Source organism: Microchirus variegatus (assembly GCF_963457635.1).
Source record: "Microchirus variegatus genome assembly, chromosome: 5".
In the NCBI taxonomy this organism is placed as follows: domain Eukaryota; kingdom Metazoa; phylum Chordata; class Actinopteri; order Pleuronectiformes; family Soleidae; genus Microchirus; species Microchirus variegatus.
In genome coordinates, this window is record NC_139806.1 from 19,967,967 (window position 1) to 19,984,632 (window position 16,666).

General features: G+C 39.4%; 2 protein-coding genes across 2 annotated transcripts; both read right to left on the reverse strand.

Moving 5' to 3' along the window:
• Window positions 1–181: 181 nt before the first annotated feature.
• On the reverse strand, window positions 182–3,311 carry iba57 (iron-sulfur cluster assembly factor IBA57). Its single transcript, XM_083890544.1, has 3 exons — window positions 2,849–3,311; window positions 1,648–1,997; window positions 182–683 (listed from the first exon to the last, which is right to left on the reverse strand). The coding sequence occupies exons 1-3, from the start codon at window positions 3,268–3,270 to the stop codon at window positions 295–297; spliced, it is 1,161 nt and encodes a 386-aa protein (XP_083746670.1). The 5' UTR covers window positions 3,271–3,311; the 3' UTR covers window positions 182–294.
• A 5,067-nt stretch (window positions 3,312–8,378) lies between these two features.
• Window positions 8,379–9,635, reverse strand: gjc2 (gap junction protein gamma 2; the record flags this gene model as incomplete). Its single annotated transcript, XM_083889250.1, has 1 exon — window positions 8,379–9,635. The coding sequence occupies one exon, from the start codon at window positions 9,633–9,635 to the stop codon at window positions 8,379–8,381; it is 1,257 nt and encodes a 418-aa protein (XP_083745376.1).
• Between the last annotated feature and the right edge of the window lie 7,031 nt (window positions 9,636–16,666).

A 16,666-nucleotide genomic window follows, 5' to 3' on the forward strand; every position in this document is an offset into this window, starting at 1 on the left:
ATATTTAAAAAAAAAAAAAAAAAAAAAAAACACGAGTTGATAGTTGTTTTTTTATCCTGTTGCATTTGATTTGCATTCAACTACCACCAATAATATATGGCAGTTAGCACATCATGTTCTAAGTGCCACACTAGAGGTTTATAGCTTAATATTTTATAAATAGAGGAAAATTACTCTCAAATTATGTTTTATTGCAATAAAAACATACATGTATACATTTTTGCCACAGTGTTTAAGCAATCACAAAAACTACTCAGGGATCTATCAAATATGACGCATGTCACTTTCTTTAGTTCATTTACCGGTCTCTTTAGGCCACCAGTCAGGCACAGAGACCTCAAGTGTTACAGTGGTGTCCTTAGAAGATTTGACTGTCAACACATCTTTGGAATGAGCCATGCGGATTAGGCTAAGACCCAGGTCTCCAACCCCTGCTCGGTACTTCCCAGCTGGCTTGCCTGCCTGCGTTTGTAGCGCAGCTCCATCCTCGAGGTCGTGGACTGGAGATGAGAAGTATACTGGCATCAGGCGTTTCCGAATCACCCCGGTATGATGAGTTCTGGCTGTGAGCTCTTGGCCAATGTAACAGCCTTTGCTAAAACTGATGCCCTGCATGTAGACAATATTTGATTCTAGTGGCAGTGCCACCCCAGGAGGAAGGTCCTTGACTCCTTCGGGAAGTCCTAGACAACAATGACAGCAGACCAAACAAAACTTGTCACAAATTATCAATAGCAAAAGTTCAGACAAGGGCTGTCAAAAGATATGTTGTCTTCTAAATTACAAAAGTTCAATAGTTAATCGCAATTCAGTATTCTATTATTTTGCAATTGACAAAAACGTTTTTGTCCATATTAAAAGCCTGATGTAAAGCAACTCTTACACGATGATTGGCCATCAAATTAATGTTACCTTTGGGTTTATAAATGCCTGATGTAACACAATGTCTACTTCGGCAATGTTAATGTAACAGCATTTGCACTTTGCAGTCCCAATTTAGTCACATTCATCATCTCTCAGCAGAGCTGCACCTGCATTTATTTAACTTCCCGACTAAACAACCAATTAAGTAAACACATGGGCAGCCCCAACACATAACTGAGCCTCCTCAATGTTTCACAGTAGGAACAGTGTTCTTTTCTTTGTATTCTTCATTTTTGCTTCAGCGAACATAGCTGATGTGACTTGCCTAAAAGCTCCATATATGTATATATATATATATACATATGAATATATGATGTATATGATACCAAACAACACAGTGACCACTTTCCACCCTTTAAGTAGGCAGACTAACTGATTACAAGCTTGAAGAGACCTGTGATGCTTATTATAGGACACACCTTAGTTTATGTCCCTCCTACAGTCAATTATTTTCGATCTTTTTAGGGGGTGCCACCAGTTATTTTTTTATTATTCTGTTGAACCACAATTCAAAAGCAATGTCTGATTTTCATTAATGAACACTTTTTGTCAGTGTCAAGTTAGCGACTTCCCTCTCTCTCTCTCTCAGAGCAGCTGACACTCCATTGTGCACAAGACGCTACATGTGATTAATAAAATACAAAATAATGAATGAAATAAAAAAGTTCTGCTCTTTATCTTTTATACCTTGAATTTAATTAAAGAGTAATGAACCAGTCTTACCTATTGCATAGCGATGTCTGTGATAGTCCTCTGTGCCACCTTTCTGACAAGATGCAATGATAACGCTGGGGTCCATGTGGCTGTCCATCACCAATCTCCAGCCCATTTCCTTAATTCTGGGATCAGCTTCCCATACCTGAGCTTTTTCAGGGGAGGAAAGCTCAGGTTTACTCACCTCTTGGCCAGGGTTTTTTTGCGTGGGGAGTACTGCCCAAACAGAAAGTTCTGGACGGGGGTTAATGCTGACCTTTCTGCGAAGTTTGTATACCTTCATGTGTCTTAAAATCGAGTCCTCAACAGCAGCATCACATTCAAGGAAAACGCCAGGTTCAGCATCAGCTTCTTTAAGACTGAGAGGAAAAACAAAAACTTAAATGACTCATCAATTCCAATAAAACATAATACCATGCATGGGGTTAACCCCCAATTATTTTCACTGACTAATTCATCCTATGTGCCATTCATATATGGTATCGCCAAAGTGTTTACATTAAATTTTGAAAAACCTGAAGTGTCACAAAACTGCATGGCATAAGATATATGAAAGAAAAAATTAACTTGTACGTTCTTTTGCATATACATCTAGCATTTTTGTCAGGATGGCTTACAATATTTTATGGTCTCTAAGCCACTAAAAAATTATTTCATAGTTCTCTGATTCCAGCTTCTTAAATGTGAATATTGTCTGGTTAATGTTTAATCTTGCATATCTTTGAGGATGGATGTTATTGCAAATGTAAACATTTGAGGATGTAATTTTGAGGGGTGGGAAACAGTTACCACCGTGTTATGCAATTTCTGGAAGAAATGACAAATTGACTGAGAACATTATCAACAAAATCAGGGCACATTAAAGAGAGGACGCACTTTGGAAGGTGATGATATAGAATCAGGAAGAAAACTTAATTGAATTTCAAGAGCTAATACAACCACCGTTTGTTTCAAACACGCGTTTCATTCGCAACATGATCTGACAAATTCAGTCTATTTTCTCTGATCCACTAATTTCAGACTGTATTAATCTAATTTCAAAAGGGACTTAAACTAATCTTGAATACAGTAGTGAAGTCTTTGTAGCCACGAAACCTCGCCACCGTTGCTGTGGGAACAGCTGCATTTTAAAGATAAGCTGAGTATCCACGCCCTCGTGTTTACTCATAACATACATGCAGTGAGAAAAACACGTGAACGTTTACTTTACCTGTATAGCATGATGTCATACAGTGTCCTCCCCTGAACGTTTAACACATGTGAGTACATGGCTCTAAGCGCAGGCTCCTCCAGCAACAACATCCTCATGTCATTGGTGACAATTCCCTGAAGAAATGAGCAAGTGTCTTGGCCCTGGATTTTCAGCACGCTCCTGTGAGGGAGATGATGGCACACAAACTCTCCCGGGATATTTCTAGAGTCATGGCTGTACTTCTTGACGCGGTTCTCAGCTGTGGCTGGAACGTCAGAGAGAAATGTCACGCACAAATGACGACCGGTGCATTTCCCGGCGTAAACACCGAGATAGTCAGTGAACGCGAAAGCTCTTCTCGCGAGACACATAATCGACATTTTTGCACACTGTCCCGAGAGCTGAACTTGAAATGAAGCGGTCACTGCGCGTTTAAACATCAAAGGACGGCTACATTGCTAACATCTAGTTGTTGACATCAAACCCAACGCTTCCACTTTCTTCTTCTACACTTTCCGGCAGCCTGGTCTCTGGGAACGTTTGGTGCAATGCTGCCTCACACCGGCGATGAAGCGGTACTTACACATTACGTCACTGCAGGTCTGTACCAGAAGAAAAAAGGTTGTCAGGGGTCAACAAGCTTTTTTCTTCTGAGAGCTACTTTGACAAAATGAGAATGCATACCCATGCTTTTAAACATTTATTCTCATAACTGATTTCAAAACAAAACAAACTGAATGAGCTTGTTTTGTCTGGACATTGACAAAATGTCCGCAACTCACATTTTGCAACAAACATAAACAAAAATAGTATTTAATTCACCCTCATGTTGCTGTCAAATCAAAACACCGACATTTTGGCTTATTCACTTTTCATTATGCTGCAGTGTATACACTTGGATTCACTCTCGTGGAGTCGTTTAAATGTTTATCTGACAGTCAGATTGGACAAAAATATAAGCAGGTTTATGTTCGATTATTGAAACTGTCGAGCTACTTAGAAAGGGACTAGGAGCCACTCGTTGGAGACCCCTGCACATATGACATAAGAACATATAGCACTTCCTCACCTCCATCGCCCTTAATTTGTCTTTATTGAAAAGCTGTCTCTTACATGACAATACATCAAAGTGTGCACAACACACTAAAGTTCTCCACAGTGTTAACAGCAGCTTGCATGTGCTTGCCACTCATCCACAGTGTCCCAGTCTGATTCTTGTCAGGTTGTCATGTTGACCCTGTTTTCTATTTTGAGCAATGGAACGATGCTTTACAGATTCCGCTCTTCACACAGGATCAGATGTCTGTTATACTGCAACACTCGAATCTACCAATCTACCTCTAGTCCTGGCCATTCTATCTGCCACTGTATTTCCCTGAATGGACGTCAGAAGCATTTGTATGTATGTGGTGGTGACATACTGGTGGGGTGGTCTAGGCATCCTCCCCCAGTAAATGTATAATCTAGTAGATTCTGGTGTATTCAAACAGGTTGTTAGACACCTACTTTCATCTAAAAAGTAAGCAACTGATTGATTCTATAACTAATTTAGAGACAAATTCAATAAAAAATCCTCATTCAACTCGCCCATATATACCAGCCTATTTTTTAAACCCACTGTCATGGCCACGATAATTAAATTAATTTGACACAATTTATTGTAACAGTGCATTTTACCTATGCCTTAAAAAATAGTAATGGCTTTTATGACGTTTATACAATTGAGTACAATGCACTCAAAATAAGTACTGATTTGAGTTCACGTTTTTGGATTTGCAGTTTGATTTGCACATGTGGCCCCCCAATCGATTACATGCAGCCCCCCACTTAAAATCATGTGGTAGAATATAATATATGTTTCCTAGCAATGTTTTTTTATAACAGTAATAATAAGTATTTGGCCATTGTTATCCCATTATTAAATGTATCATATACAACATTCAATTACATATAAATACACTTGTTAGGGCCCGAGCCACGAATGGCAGTGGCCGAAACTGCTCCTGGTACGAATTTTAATTACAGTTGTCCACACTATTATTTATGTAATTTAAATTAAATGTCTGTTTTTGATATTAATACATTAATTTTGCATCATAAATAGTATTAGTATGTATGTCTCAAGCACCTACAGTATATCAAGAGAAATGGAGATGGGTTGAACATTGTTTTTATTAATAACTGAAATAAATGAGCTTTAAAAAGTCAAGAAATTAGCATGAAATAACAACTAAAAAACAACAAATAAACGACAAATGACACATTAGTCCTACTTTGAAACCAATGTTCCTCTCATCAGCTGAATTTTAAAAATTAAAGTTGTCCAACCATATAGACCAAGCTCTCCCATTATGCTTTCTTTGGATGTGAATATTATATTCTTGCTAGTAATGAAACATACCAGCAGATGGCGCTCTGTGCACTATAATTGGTGTAGCAGTAAAATCCATTTTCTTTGTTTAGTTGGATTTACCATTAATCTAACGTGACATAGGGCTAATAAAAAAGCAATGTAACAATTTTTTTTTTCACATCCACATCAAATATAATTGCCGCGATGCCCATGCCGGCTGAACCCAAACATGTGCTGGTACCCACAAGGATCCCACATGACAGTTGCAGTTTGAAATCCATCACTAACACCTCTCTAACTATACCTGGTCTAGCTCTCCCTCCCGATCCCTCTCATAATGCCATCAAAGCAGATAGTAAATTAGAGAATGATGACTTTTTCTGTCCTCCACTGTGCCCATAATATCTACCTGCTATGCAATAGCAACAGATAATCCATCAGGCAGCCATTGCCTATGACAAATGTGTACACGTGGAACATAAAATCAAAAAAACTCACTCTCCTCCTCTCTGGAATCTCCTGAACCATCTTTATAAAGTAGGTATTTCTCTGCACAGTTTCCGATTCTACATTCCAGTATTGGCCCTTTGTATCAACCTCTGGTGACAGCCACTGTGGTACAGGTGACCAGCAAACAGGGGGCACTATTTGTTTCACATTAAATGTAAGCTTCTGTGAGTACATTTTACAGAATCTAAAAGCTCTTCCTGTTAATCCTTCTTATATCTTATAACTATAAGATCAGCCTTCTCCTGATTACCTTTCCCTTGTTTATTCCCCTCCATTAAAATAGGACAGACAAACATGTATTCATTCTTGACATTGGGTGAATTGTATTCCACACTGTTTGATAACCTTCCCTAGCCTCAGTCTGGAATTTCTAATATTCAATAACATTACTCTCCACTGGATGTCATCCTAAGCTTCTTATATGCTCTATTGTGAGCTCACACGCACGGCATCGTGACAGGCCGGATTCCACCATGGCACTGAATGTATTCGTAATTGAATTTTACATTTGTGGTCTGCAAACACGTTGGTGTTTAGCCCTGTGGTGCCACACAACCAATAACACAGATTGTAGCATATTTCTTCACTGCGGTGGCCAAACACAGAGAGATGTGGCTATGGGTCAGAGATGCCAAGCCTTGCTGAACCTAAAAGAGCCATCAATGTCTCAAGAGGAGGGGAAGCAATGAAGAGTGTTCAGTTAACCTCTGTATATTTTTTGGACACGTGGGGGGGGGGGAATCTTAGAACCTGGAGAAAAGCCAAGCACTCACAGTGAGAACATGCAAACTCCACACAGGGAGGCCAAGACCGGAACATGAAGCACAGCACAAAGGTGTGTTATTGTTTGGGCACTGTTGTTAAGATGCAGCGGCATGAAGATGCTGGTGTGGATTCAGTTAGGCCAAGATTTGTTTTTCATACATTCAGGTTTTAATAAACCGGTGACTAAAGGAAGAATTTTACGACAACTTTTTTGCTGTTTGTCAAACGGTCCTGAGGTTGGCTCTGTGGAACAGCGACTCCAGTGTAGGCTGGAATCCTTTGTTTATGGCATTCACCTGGCACTACTTATCTATAAATTAAAAGAGGAGGAAAAAAACCAACTGATGCTTGGCTCCAAAAGTCCATCTTTTACTACATGCACACACATAAACCTTACACGCCAATAAAAGCATGTTTGATTTTACTCTTGTTTATTTAAATTGCTGCAGCTGATTCAGGAAAACTTGTACTTTCTCATTTTTATGGCATTTTCCCATATATAAGACACAACAAAAGTGCGTAGATTGTTAGGTTGTAAAAACTTTGCAACCTCGGTTTATGATATGACTTACTGTAAGTGTTGTGTGTAAGCGTACTACGCTTAGAATGTTACTTTGGACAGATTTACATTGCTTAACTGATACATTTCTACAGGTCTCACAGCAGGTATGATTAAACTAAATTGGAATGGTATTGGACAAAGTATGCCTTAAATGATTTTCTTGTTGTTACATAAAATGTTTTTGCTGTAACAACATTGTCCTCTCTTAATAATAGAAGTTTCCCCAAAGCAGACTCGTGTTATTCAAATGACAAGACAGCTACTATAATATAAGGAAATCAGAGATTTCAAATACATTTATTTCTTCATGAAAAAAAATAACAGAACAGTCTTTAAAGTCTAAGGCACTTCGAAGTGTGACAATAGTGGAGGCAGGATTAAATGTTACTCTAAACTCAATTTTAAACGACAGAGGAACTAAAATGCACATCATCAAAACAACATGACTGAACATAACTGGAACCTAACTGAATAGCAAAGGATTTGATTTCTACTGTAATCTAAATGTTCTGTATGTCCCCAGTTGTCCCCGGCATGCAACTGCATCTGTTTTGGATTGCATGACATGAGTATTTACTTTGGACAATGATCTGATTTTCTTTTTACTTACCTCTTTTCCTTTAGATGTAACATTGCTCGGCTTTGGAAAACATGGGACCGATAAAGGATTTGCACACAACAATGGAAGATCATCGCACTGAGCAGCTCTTTACCAAAAATACCTCACATTGACGCAGCCCCGTTTCCAATACACTAATCAAAGTATTCCACCTTTTACCAAAATATCTTTCCTTTTATCTAATTCCAGCAACAGGCAAAACTACACTTTACCAAAAACACCACCCCATATATTAGTTGTGCATCTTTCAAACAACAATCATCATGCCTCGCAGATGACACATTGTGCATTAATAGTGTTTTGAACTACAAGTGCAAATTAGGATTTAGGGTACAATCACACACTTAGTTAAATTTCTTCAAATTAATCCAGTTCAGTAGCATTCAAGGGTAGATCAGATAAATAGATTAAAACACTCAGTTTAGACTTTGATATTTTAACTGGAAATACATATGTTCACTAAGTAAGCATATGCTAATTAACTATGTCTGGACATTAGCACAAAAGATCACACAACAGAAACAAAAAAGATTGGTGATTCTGGGTCTGATAATTACTTCATGTGCGTTTTCTTTTTGTAGCTTCAAGTCTACTGTGAGCTAGGGTGATTGGAAGTCTCAGTGTTATTGTTCAAAGTCACATATTATACTCACTCACATATCCTCCAGATGTTACAGTGCAGTCCTAGAGTCTTTAAGAGAACATTTATACCATTAATGCATTACATTAGATTTATCCTCTAGATCCAGACAGAGGTCTTCCCATTTTTTACAATGGGTGCAACCTTCTCTGTTGCTGATTTTGGTCTGGCTGCCTGTTTCTCCTGGACTGTATTAACTCGGTTTTGCTCTGCCATAGTGCCTCCAGATATTGGACTACTGGTTCTGGAGGTCTGCTGGATGTTTTTGGTTTGATATGTGTGAAAGGCCATATCAAGCTGCTCCTGGGCAACCCGTAGGTGTCGATGCAGGCTCGCCAGTTCAGAGGGGATGTTGTTCTCATCTGGGCTGGTGCACTGCTGCTCCTGGGCCACATTAGCCATGTTCTGCTCATGTGTGATGAGGCTGTTGGAGATCCTGCCAGGTTTGTCTGTCTTCATGACAAGGTTGTACCCTGGAGGAGAGCCTGGGATGTTGCGCGAAAACGGGTAGCCATAGGATGTTCCGCGGCCCCGATTCCTCTTCATGCGAAGTGTATCCCGAAATGTCCCAAGTCCCAAATGAAGCATCTCACACACATTGAGCACTAGACAGAGACAGCTCACCACATACATGATGAGAAGAAAGATTGTTTTCTCTGTGGGTCTAGAGATGAAACAGTCCACGCTGTGTGGACAGGGAATCCTGTTGCAAACATAGGAAGGATTGACTCGAAAACCATAGAGGAGATACTGTCCTGCAAGGAAAGCAATTTCAAAAATAGCTCGTGACATGAGCTGAAGAACATAGATTCTCATCAGTCCCTCTTGCATAATTCTTCTCCGGCCATCATATTTTGGTGGGTTTTTCTTCGTGCTGCTTACTTGTTCAGGCTTTGCCTCCTGCACTTCCAGTGTATCATAGATCATGGGCTCAGCATCATCATCTTCCTCCTGTTCTAAGACATCCTCAAGATGGTGGCTTTCTCTCCACCTCGAATGAGGAGGCAGCTTTTTGCGGAGCCTTTGGTGCTTCCTGCGCTCCTCCTCTGAAGTTCGGGCTATCTTGTGAATTGCATAACCCATGTACATGATGGAAGGAGTGGAGATCATGATGATCTGAAAGACCCAGAAGCGGACGTGCGAGAGGGGAGCAAAGGCATCATAGCATACGTTGTCACAACCTGGCTGTTTGGTGTTACAGGTGAACTTGGTCTGCTCGTCCGAATAGATGGACTCACCTCCAACTGCTGTGAGCACAATGCGGAAAATGATGAGCACAGTCAGCCACACTTTCCCCACGAAGGTGGAGTGGTTGTGAATCTCTTCCAGGAGACGAGTGAGAAAGCTCCAGCTCATGTTTGTCTTTTAAGCTTTTCAACTAGAACCTGTAAGGCAATGAGAATGAATTAATGATGAGCTATGGATGAGCTTCAGAATTAAATCAAATGTTTTACTGAAGTGAACGACAACGCTAGATAGAATTTCTGCGCTGTGGCAGTTTTTTTGTGTCGTCGTGTTGAGTATTTTCCTGGTTGACAAATCAAAAAATATTAAAATTATCCAGCAGATTTTGCATCCATGATACTTCGTGAAGAATAAATAATTAATCAACAAGGTTATGTAGAGTTACTCATCGGTTTGTCAGTTAATCTGCTGAGCATTTCATCTCGAATCACGTACAAACCTACAATTTAAAAAATGACAACACAATTCTTAATTATTAGGCTCAATTGGTATAAATGATTGACAGATTGATATTATTTTATTAGCAACAAATATGTCTATCAATCTCAAGATAAATTGTTTTTTTTTATGTTGAGGAAACATTCATTTACATTTTGATCCAGATCCAAATGCAAGACAAAGGCTTGAATTGATTCATGTCAGTAAGTACAGTGATGTCATTCATTCAGTCAATCCCAACACACCACACAACAGCCAATATTGTATTCTAGCTGATTTAAATAGTTTGTGAAAGGGCTTAAATGGGAAATATAGGAAAGAGACGGACCAAACTGTTATCGTAGCATATTCATTTATGTTCTACTTTGAATGCCATTTCAGGAACATACTGCTTATGCCACGCAAACACAGATGGCATGAAAACCTGACAGACTCAATCTGTCCTCTCTGTCAGAGTCACTGCGGGATGAATGCAGTGTCGAAATAGCATCATGCTTCTGTCCCTTCGTCCATGGGACTGAGCCACAAAGTTCATGTTGATCTCATGCCTGTGACACTGTGTTCCCTGGTGTTGGATGTGCCATCTCCTCATCTGAATGAACAGGAGTGGCTTGTTGTTTTGCCAAGAGGCCTCGCCTCCTGACCCAGAGCGGCCGATGCTGGGGAGGGGTACAACCACATGGAGATCGATGACACCTATGTCGGGCTACTCATGTCTGTCTTTGGATGATGTGACAAGAGGCTCCTTCATTCAGGATTTACATTTAAATTCCAAATAATTTGTTTGCATGCTGTAGCAGCAGCCACATTCTTCCTAAATCTATTATAGGCGACCTGGAGGTATCTTCCTGTCGTTTTTCTTTTTTTTTTTTGTAGTATTTTGAGTTTTTACTGCTGCTGTAAATTTAACCAGCTCTTCTTTAAAATGACAGTTCTAATGTAAATGATATTTTTCCCTGTTTTTTAAATAAAGAGTATATTTCATTGGGGATAAATTATAATTCCTTCAGATTAATAGTTTGCGTATAGTTGCTGGTCCACCTGTTAAAAACACGCAGCAATGTCAAATGTTTTTTCATTTATGACGTTGAGCAAGAACATAGCTGTTGGGATGTCAATCAGTGCTACTCACTCCCAAATTAATGTATTTGAATCCAATATTTTAAAATGCAGTGAAAGTGACCATACTTTTTAAAAAATAATTGAATATATTTATGTATTACAAAGGCGGTAACAGATAATATTTACCATGAATAGTGTAGTATAATCTTAACATTTTACAAAACAGAGCATAAAAATCCAACAACAGCCTCACTTTGTTCATACTGATTTTTCTTTTGGAAAATATTATTATTATAAGACAAAACAGATCAGATACATTACAAGACTCTCACACAACCCACCTGGTAAAAGTATACATGCATTTCCCATCCTGAAAGTCTCCTCTGCTCTCTCTAGATAAACCTTCAGTCTGATCCATGGATTTCCTCTTCCATCTTAATGTCCTGGCCTTCACAAAACTTATTGATGGCAAAACAAAATATCAAAAAATAGAGGGGAAAAAAATGTCAAAATGTATTACAGCACCTTTCTTTTTATCCTTACTAAGAAGAAGTGAGGTCTCGTCGCTGCAAATGCCTCACATTCTGGCTTGTGTCTGGTTTCTATTACACCAGTCTTCTGCCCAAGAAGGAAGTAAAAAAAAACAAAAAACATTGAGGCAGGGAAAAAAAGAATCTTCCTCTGGCAAGTGACCCTCATCCAAGGGTTCAGACATGAGGATATCACACTGCAGACTGAAAGAAACACCAAACTGCAAACATGTTAATGACCACAGTGAACACCAGCACTCAAATGTAACAATGTCACACAGCTGGTAAGGGTCTCTCTCTCTCTCTCTCTCTCTCTCTCTCTCTCTCTCTCTCTCTCTCTCTCTCTCTCTCCCTCAGTTTTTCTCTGTTACTTGTCTTGACCGCTCTTGTCTCCATCTATCTATGTATCTCAGCTTCTTGCAGGTCAATGTCTTCATGCACTCTGTCCATTTAAGCAGCAACAATAATGGTTCATTGTCAGAAAAATTGTGACATATACTGTAGCTATGGCGCATTCCCACACACCTCAACCACAGTAGACGAGCAGCATTTATATCATCAACTACAGAAAGCAGACAGCCATAATCTGGATATGGATTACCAACAAACAAGTTTTACTGCTCACAACCAGACACATGTGGCCAGTAAAGTATAGTATAGTATAACTGTGAAGGAGGTAATTACATAACACTTGCACAGTGGGGGTGACAGTTACAAAAAAATAACTTTGGGGGTGATAAAGACAGGGAGTTTGAGGACAGAAGTGTTATGGAGACATAAGCCACCTTGCCTCTGTGCAGATCCGCTAGAATGTAACCAGCAGGTATGCTCAGTTATATTAAGTGTCATAATATTTGGATCTTCAATCCAGGCAGATGGCCAGATAACAGAGCAGTGGACAGGTCACACTGGACTGGACCCTACCGCTCCAACTTGTTGTTTACATTTCAAGCGTTCACCTCAGCCTCAGTAGCACATGTTGTTTCTAAAGACGGATTTTTCTCACATGATGCAAGTGTATGTTGTGACAAAAATCGTTCTTTTGTGGACTCTCTCTCTCTCTCTCTGCCTTTCTCTTGCTCTTTCTCTTACACATTCAGTTTCAGTTTGTTTTACTCCAATAATGACAAAGGACAGTCGCAGAGGTGGCTCATGTTGGATTATTATCGGAAATGTCTCCATTACTTTATGTGCCAGTCCCTCCTGTCAAGTTTAGGAAGGGATCTAAAGTAAGGACAGATAAATGAGTGAGTGTCTGGTTTGCATTAATGAAATGAGCCTGGTCAGTGTCACAATGAGCATATTATTATAATGCTTTCACATGGCCCTCAATAACCCTTAATTATGCCCCTGGTGCAGACATAAAGTGAAGACATACAACAGCATTAGTAAGTCCACCATCAATCAGATCCTTGATTCAACTCAGTGACTTGAATCCCTGTGCCATAATTTCTTCAATAAAATCACACTGTAAGAATATTTTTGGATTGGCAAACAGCAAATAAAACTGCAAAATTTAGACGGTCTTCGCATTTCGACTGCCTTCTGTTTACATGGTCCAAAGAAAAGCTTGCCTGCTGAACCCACCATCCAGAGGCCTTGCCTTGAAAGCTTCCCTCTCTCCTCTTCTGACTGAGGAGATGTGGCACAGCGAGCAGCCCTAGTGCAGCACTGTGGAGAAGAAGAGAGGGGACGCTACTGGAGCATTTGGGGTTTGGACATGTGCTTTCCCCAAGGGACAGATAGGCACGTGTTTTTAAGTTGCAATACACTCCACTGCCTCCAAACTGCTTCAGTCATCTAAGAGACACAGATGAAGATGACTGATAAATGAGTATTAGTGTGATTGTAATGCAAAGTCAGTCATACTCATAAAAAAAGAAACGACAAGTTTTCCTTTGAATATTCCTATCATATGCATAAGTAAAGAAAATCCTTAAGTCCTCCTCATCTTCACTACTTCTTGCATTTTGTTTGCATTATTTAACCAAATATGCACATTAAACATTTTAATTCATAGCAAATTATTATAATCCTGTAATTTCTACAGAAATGTAAAATGAATCAATTTGTTATTGAGATGGTATATTTGCCCGCAGTTATTTAGCAAAAGCAAAAGAGCACAAACTCCCAGAGTCAAACCAATGTCTGTCTAGACTTGAATTATGTCCTCGTCCTTGTCCTCGAACAAATCAGGCTGTTCTAGCTTTGGGAAACTGTAGTTCATGTTGATAAATATTGATTGGACCGCCCAGAGACTTATACAGTATTCCCCTGTAAGACACTGTTTGACATTGCTCTTGTCACAAGGCAAGACTGGCATCCATCCCATGACATGTTATATTTATATATAACATATATTTATATTTATAATATTTATTATTTATTTAGTGTTGTTAAAAAAATAAATTAAAATAACTATTATCATTTCAGCTACGTACTATCTGTGAGGTACAAACATAATCGATGAAAATAAAACCATGTTGCACAAGTGAACAAACTTCAATTGTAGGAATCTTTAATTGGGATGGTGTTTTTTTGACCCAGACATTTTCAGAGGTCACCGGGAACTGTAAGGGTTTTCAGTGCAGCCGAGTGATGCAATAGCGAGGAGTGAAGATTTCGACAACTCTCCTTGGCCGCCACCGATGTCATCCCATTTGAGTTTTATACACACGGATTTGCTTTGTAAAGTTGATGCGAGTCGACTGGGGCCTGTGGAGATCTGTATTTATGTAACAGATCGAGCTCCACCATGTGACTTGGATCCCCCATTCATTTGGACGGGCGAAAAAACATGTTATCGCTAACCCTAACCAAAACCAGCCCATTCCTAACCTCAACTTACCCACCCAAATTTAAATCTTACAGTTAACTAGATCCTCAGAAATTAGATTCTGCCTCACAAGGACCAGGTTTTGGTCTCTGTGAGGACTGCTGGTCCTGACAAGATTAGTGTTTATGCCAGGAAGGGTCCTAAAGGGGGGAAGCAACTCACACACAACCCCTTAGAGAAGAGAGAAAGACAAGCCAACATGCAACTTTGTGCTTGGACTCCTCCTCTCACCCGTCTCTCCCACCACAATCATTAAAATGCTCTCACCAGCCTGTCGGGGAGTGCCCTACAGGCAGCCTGAGAGTGGTGGCAGTCCTGTCTCATTTGTTCATTTTTCCAGCAGTTTCTCAGCTGAGCATACCCTACCCCCGGGCTGAGTGCGTCCCATGCCAGTTTTACAAAGGATCGACTCGACTGAAGTGACTGAGATGAAAAGCCTTGAGGTTGATGCCAACAAGTTTCCTCAGCTGGGGCTCTGCGGCAGCCACATATGAGCAATGCAACTTGACTGTGCTGTAGACTGTTTTTAAGCTGCCTAAACATATATATATATATATATATATTTTATTTTTTATTTTAATTATTATTCATCTAGTAAACTTGCTGAATATTTTATCACATTAGATAAATGATAAAAATGTATCTTAAAAGCACACTGTGTAGTATTTATGGGTTTATATGACCCAAAATCCACTACATATTATGTGCTCCTGCATTGTCTCGTCGCTGTATAATAGTTATTGTTTCATTTTCTTAGTGTTTCAAAAAGTCATGTAAAATAACATGGTCTCGGGCCGATGTTGCATTGCCACTGTTAGCAGCGAGACGCCATGTTTCTACGGGAGCCTGTATAGACAAACCCGAGAGAACAAATCAATCGTCGCTTCACTTGTAGCGGAAGTCCCGCCTGCACTGACGGAGCTAATACGATATGCAAAAGACACACTTATATAAATAAATACTAGAACCTCATCTGCTGACACGGAGAAAGACGATGAGGACGACATTTGACCGGCTGAGGACACCGTATCGCTCAGGGAAGGGAGGGGGTGAGCAGGGGAGCAGTTCGTTGTTGTAAATTTCAGCCTCTCCTCTAGATGTCACTATGAACTACTTACTTCACCTTTAATATCAAAACCTACTTAGTGATGTGAGTCCTTTGTAAAATTACCTGAAGCACTGATTGCTCATTATTTAACCCTTCTTTTAGCTATATGTTCTTGTTCAGTTTTCTTTCTCTTTTTTATGTACACGTACACAGAGAAATGTAAATGCTGGGTTGAAAGTCCTTACATGTGCACTCATTCTCATGCACACACTACACACTGCTCTGAAGATTTGCTACTTAATATCAGAGCTAGAATCATTACAGGTGGAATAAGTCCATCAAAAATCCGTTTTTTTTTATTTCAAATGTTAATGTTGTTGAAATGGAAAAATGAAAAAGAAGCATAGCTTTGCCTCACACTGATTGTTCTTTTATAATTAAATTGCAGCCTTTATCAAACCTAATTCCGTAAAGTGCAACTGAACTGTGAAAAGAAACGAGAGTGTTCTCATTCTGAATGGAAATACAGATGTTAAAATAGTCCCTAAGTTGAAAGGTATATATACAAATAAATAATAATAATCTGCTGGAGAAAACACACACATGATGGTCACTTTACAGGCACTGTCTCCAAATAAGAGTTCACTCATTTAAATAAAATAAAAAGCGTTCCGTTCACCACTTTTTATTGTGTTATAGCCCATCATTATTTTGACTTTTTTTTTAATACCAACACACAAGAGCTTTGCTTACAGACCTGCAGCGCTTTAATCCCTGACATTATTTTGTTTTATGTCTAATCTGAGGCAAGCCCAAAGGACCTGCAGACCAAGTCAAAAGGCATTTGGAAGGAGCTGCAGTGAGCATATCTCCACTTGTGCTGATGTCCGTCCCCAACTCACTGAAGTCCAGAAACTGGTAGCAATGCTGTGGGACCCCACTGATAACAGCAATACCATATTACTTTAGCACATATGCAACGGAAGTTCACAACAAAACAGTATACGTGAACATACTGATTATTGTATCATGAAAACAGCTTCGAGTGATTAAATACTGAAATAAAGATAGTGGTAACAGAATTCACAAATGGTCAGATTATGTAAGAAATGCAACGACCTTCAAGGGAAAAAAAACATAGAATACATGTGCTGGACAGATAAATGCTTGTTTGTTTTTTGAAAACCTAAAATGAGAGCTGCTATCTTTTATTTTCTCAGTGGAGATG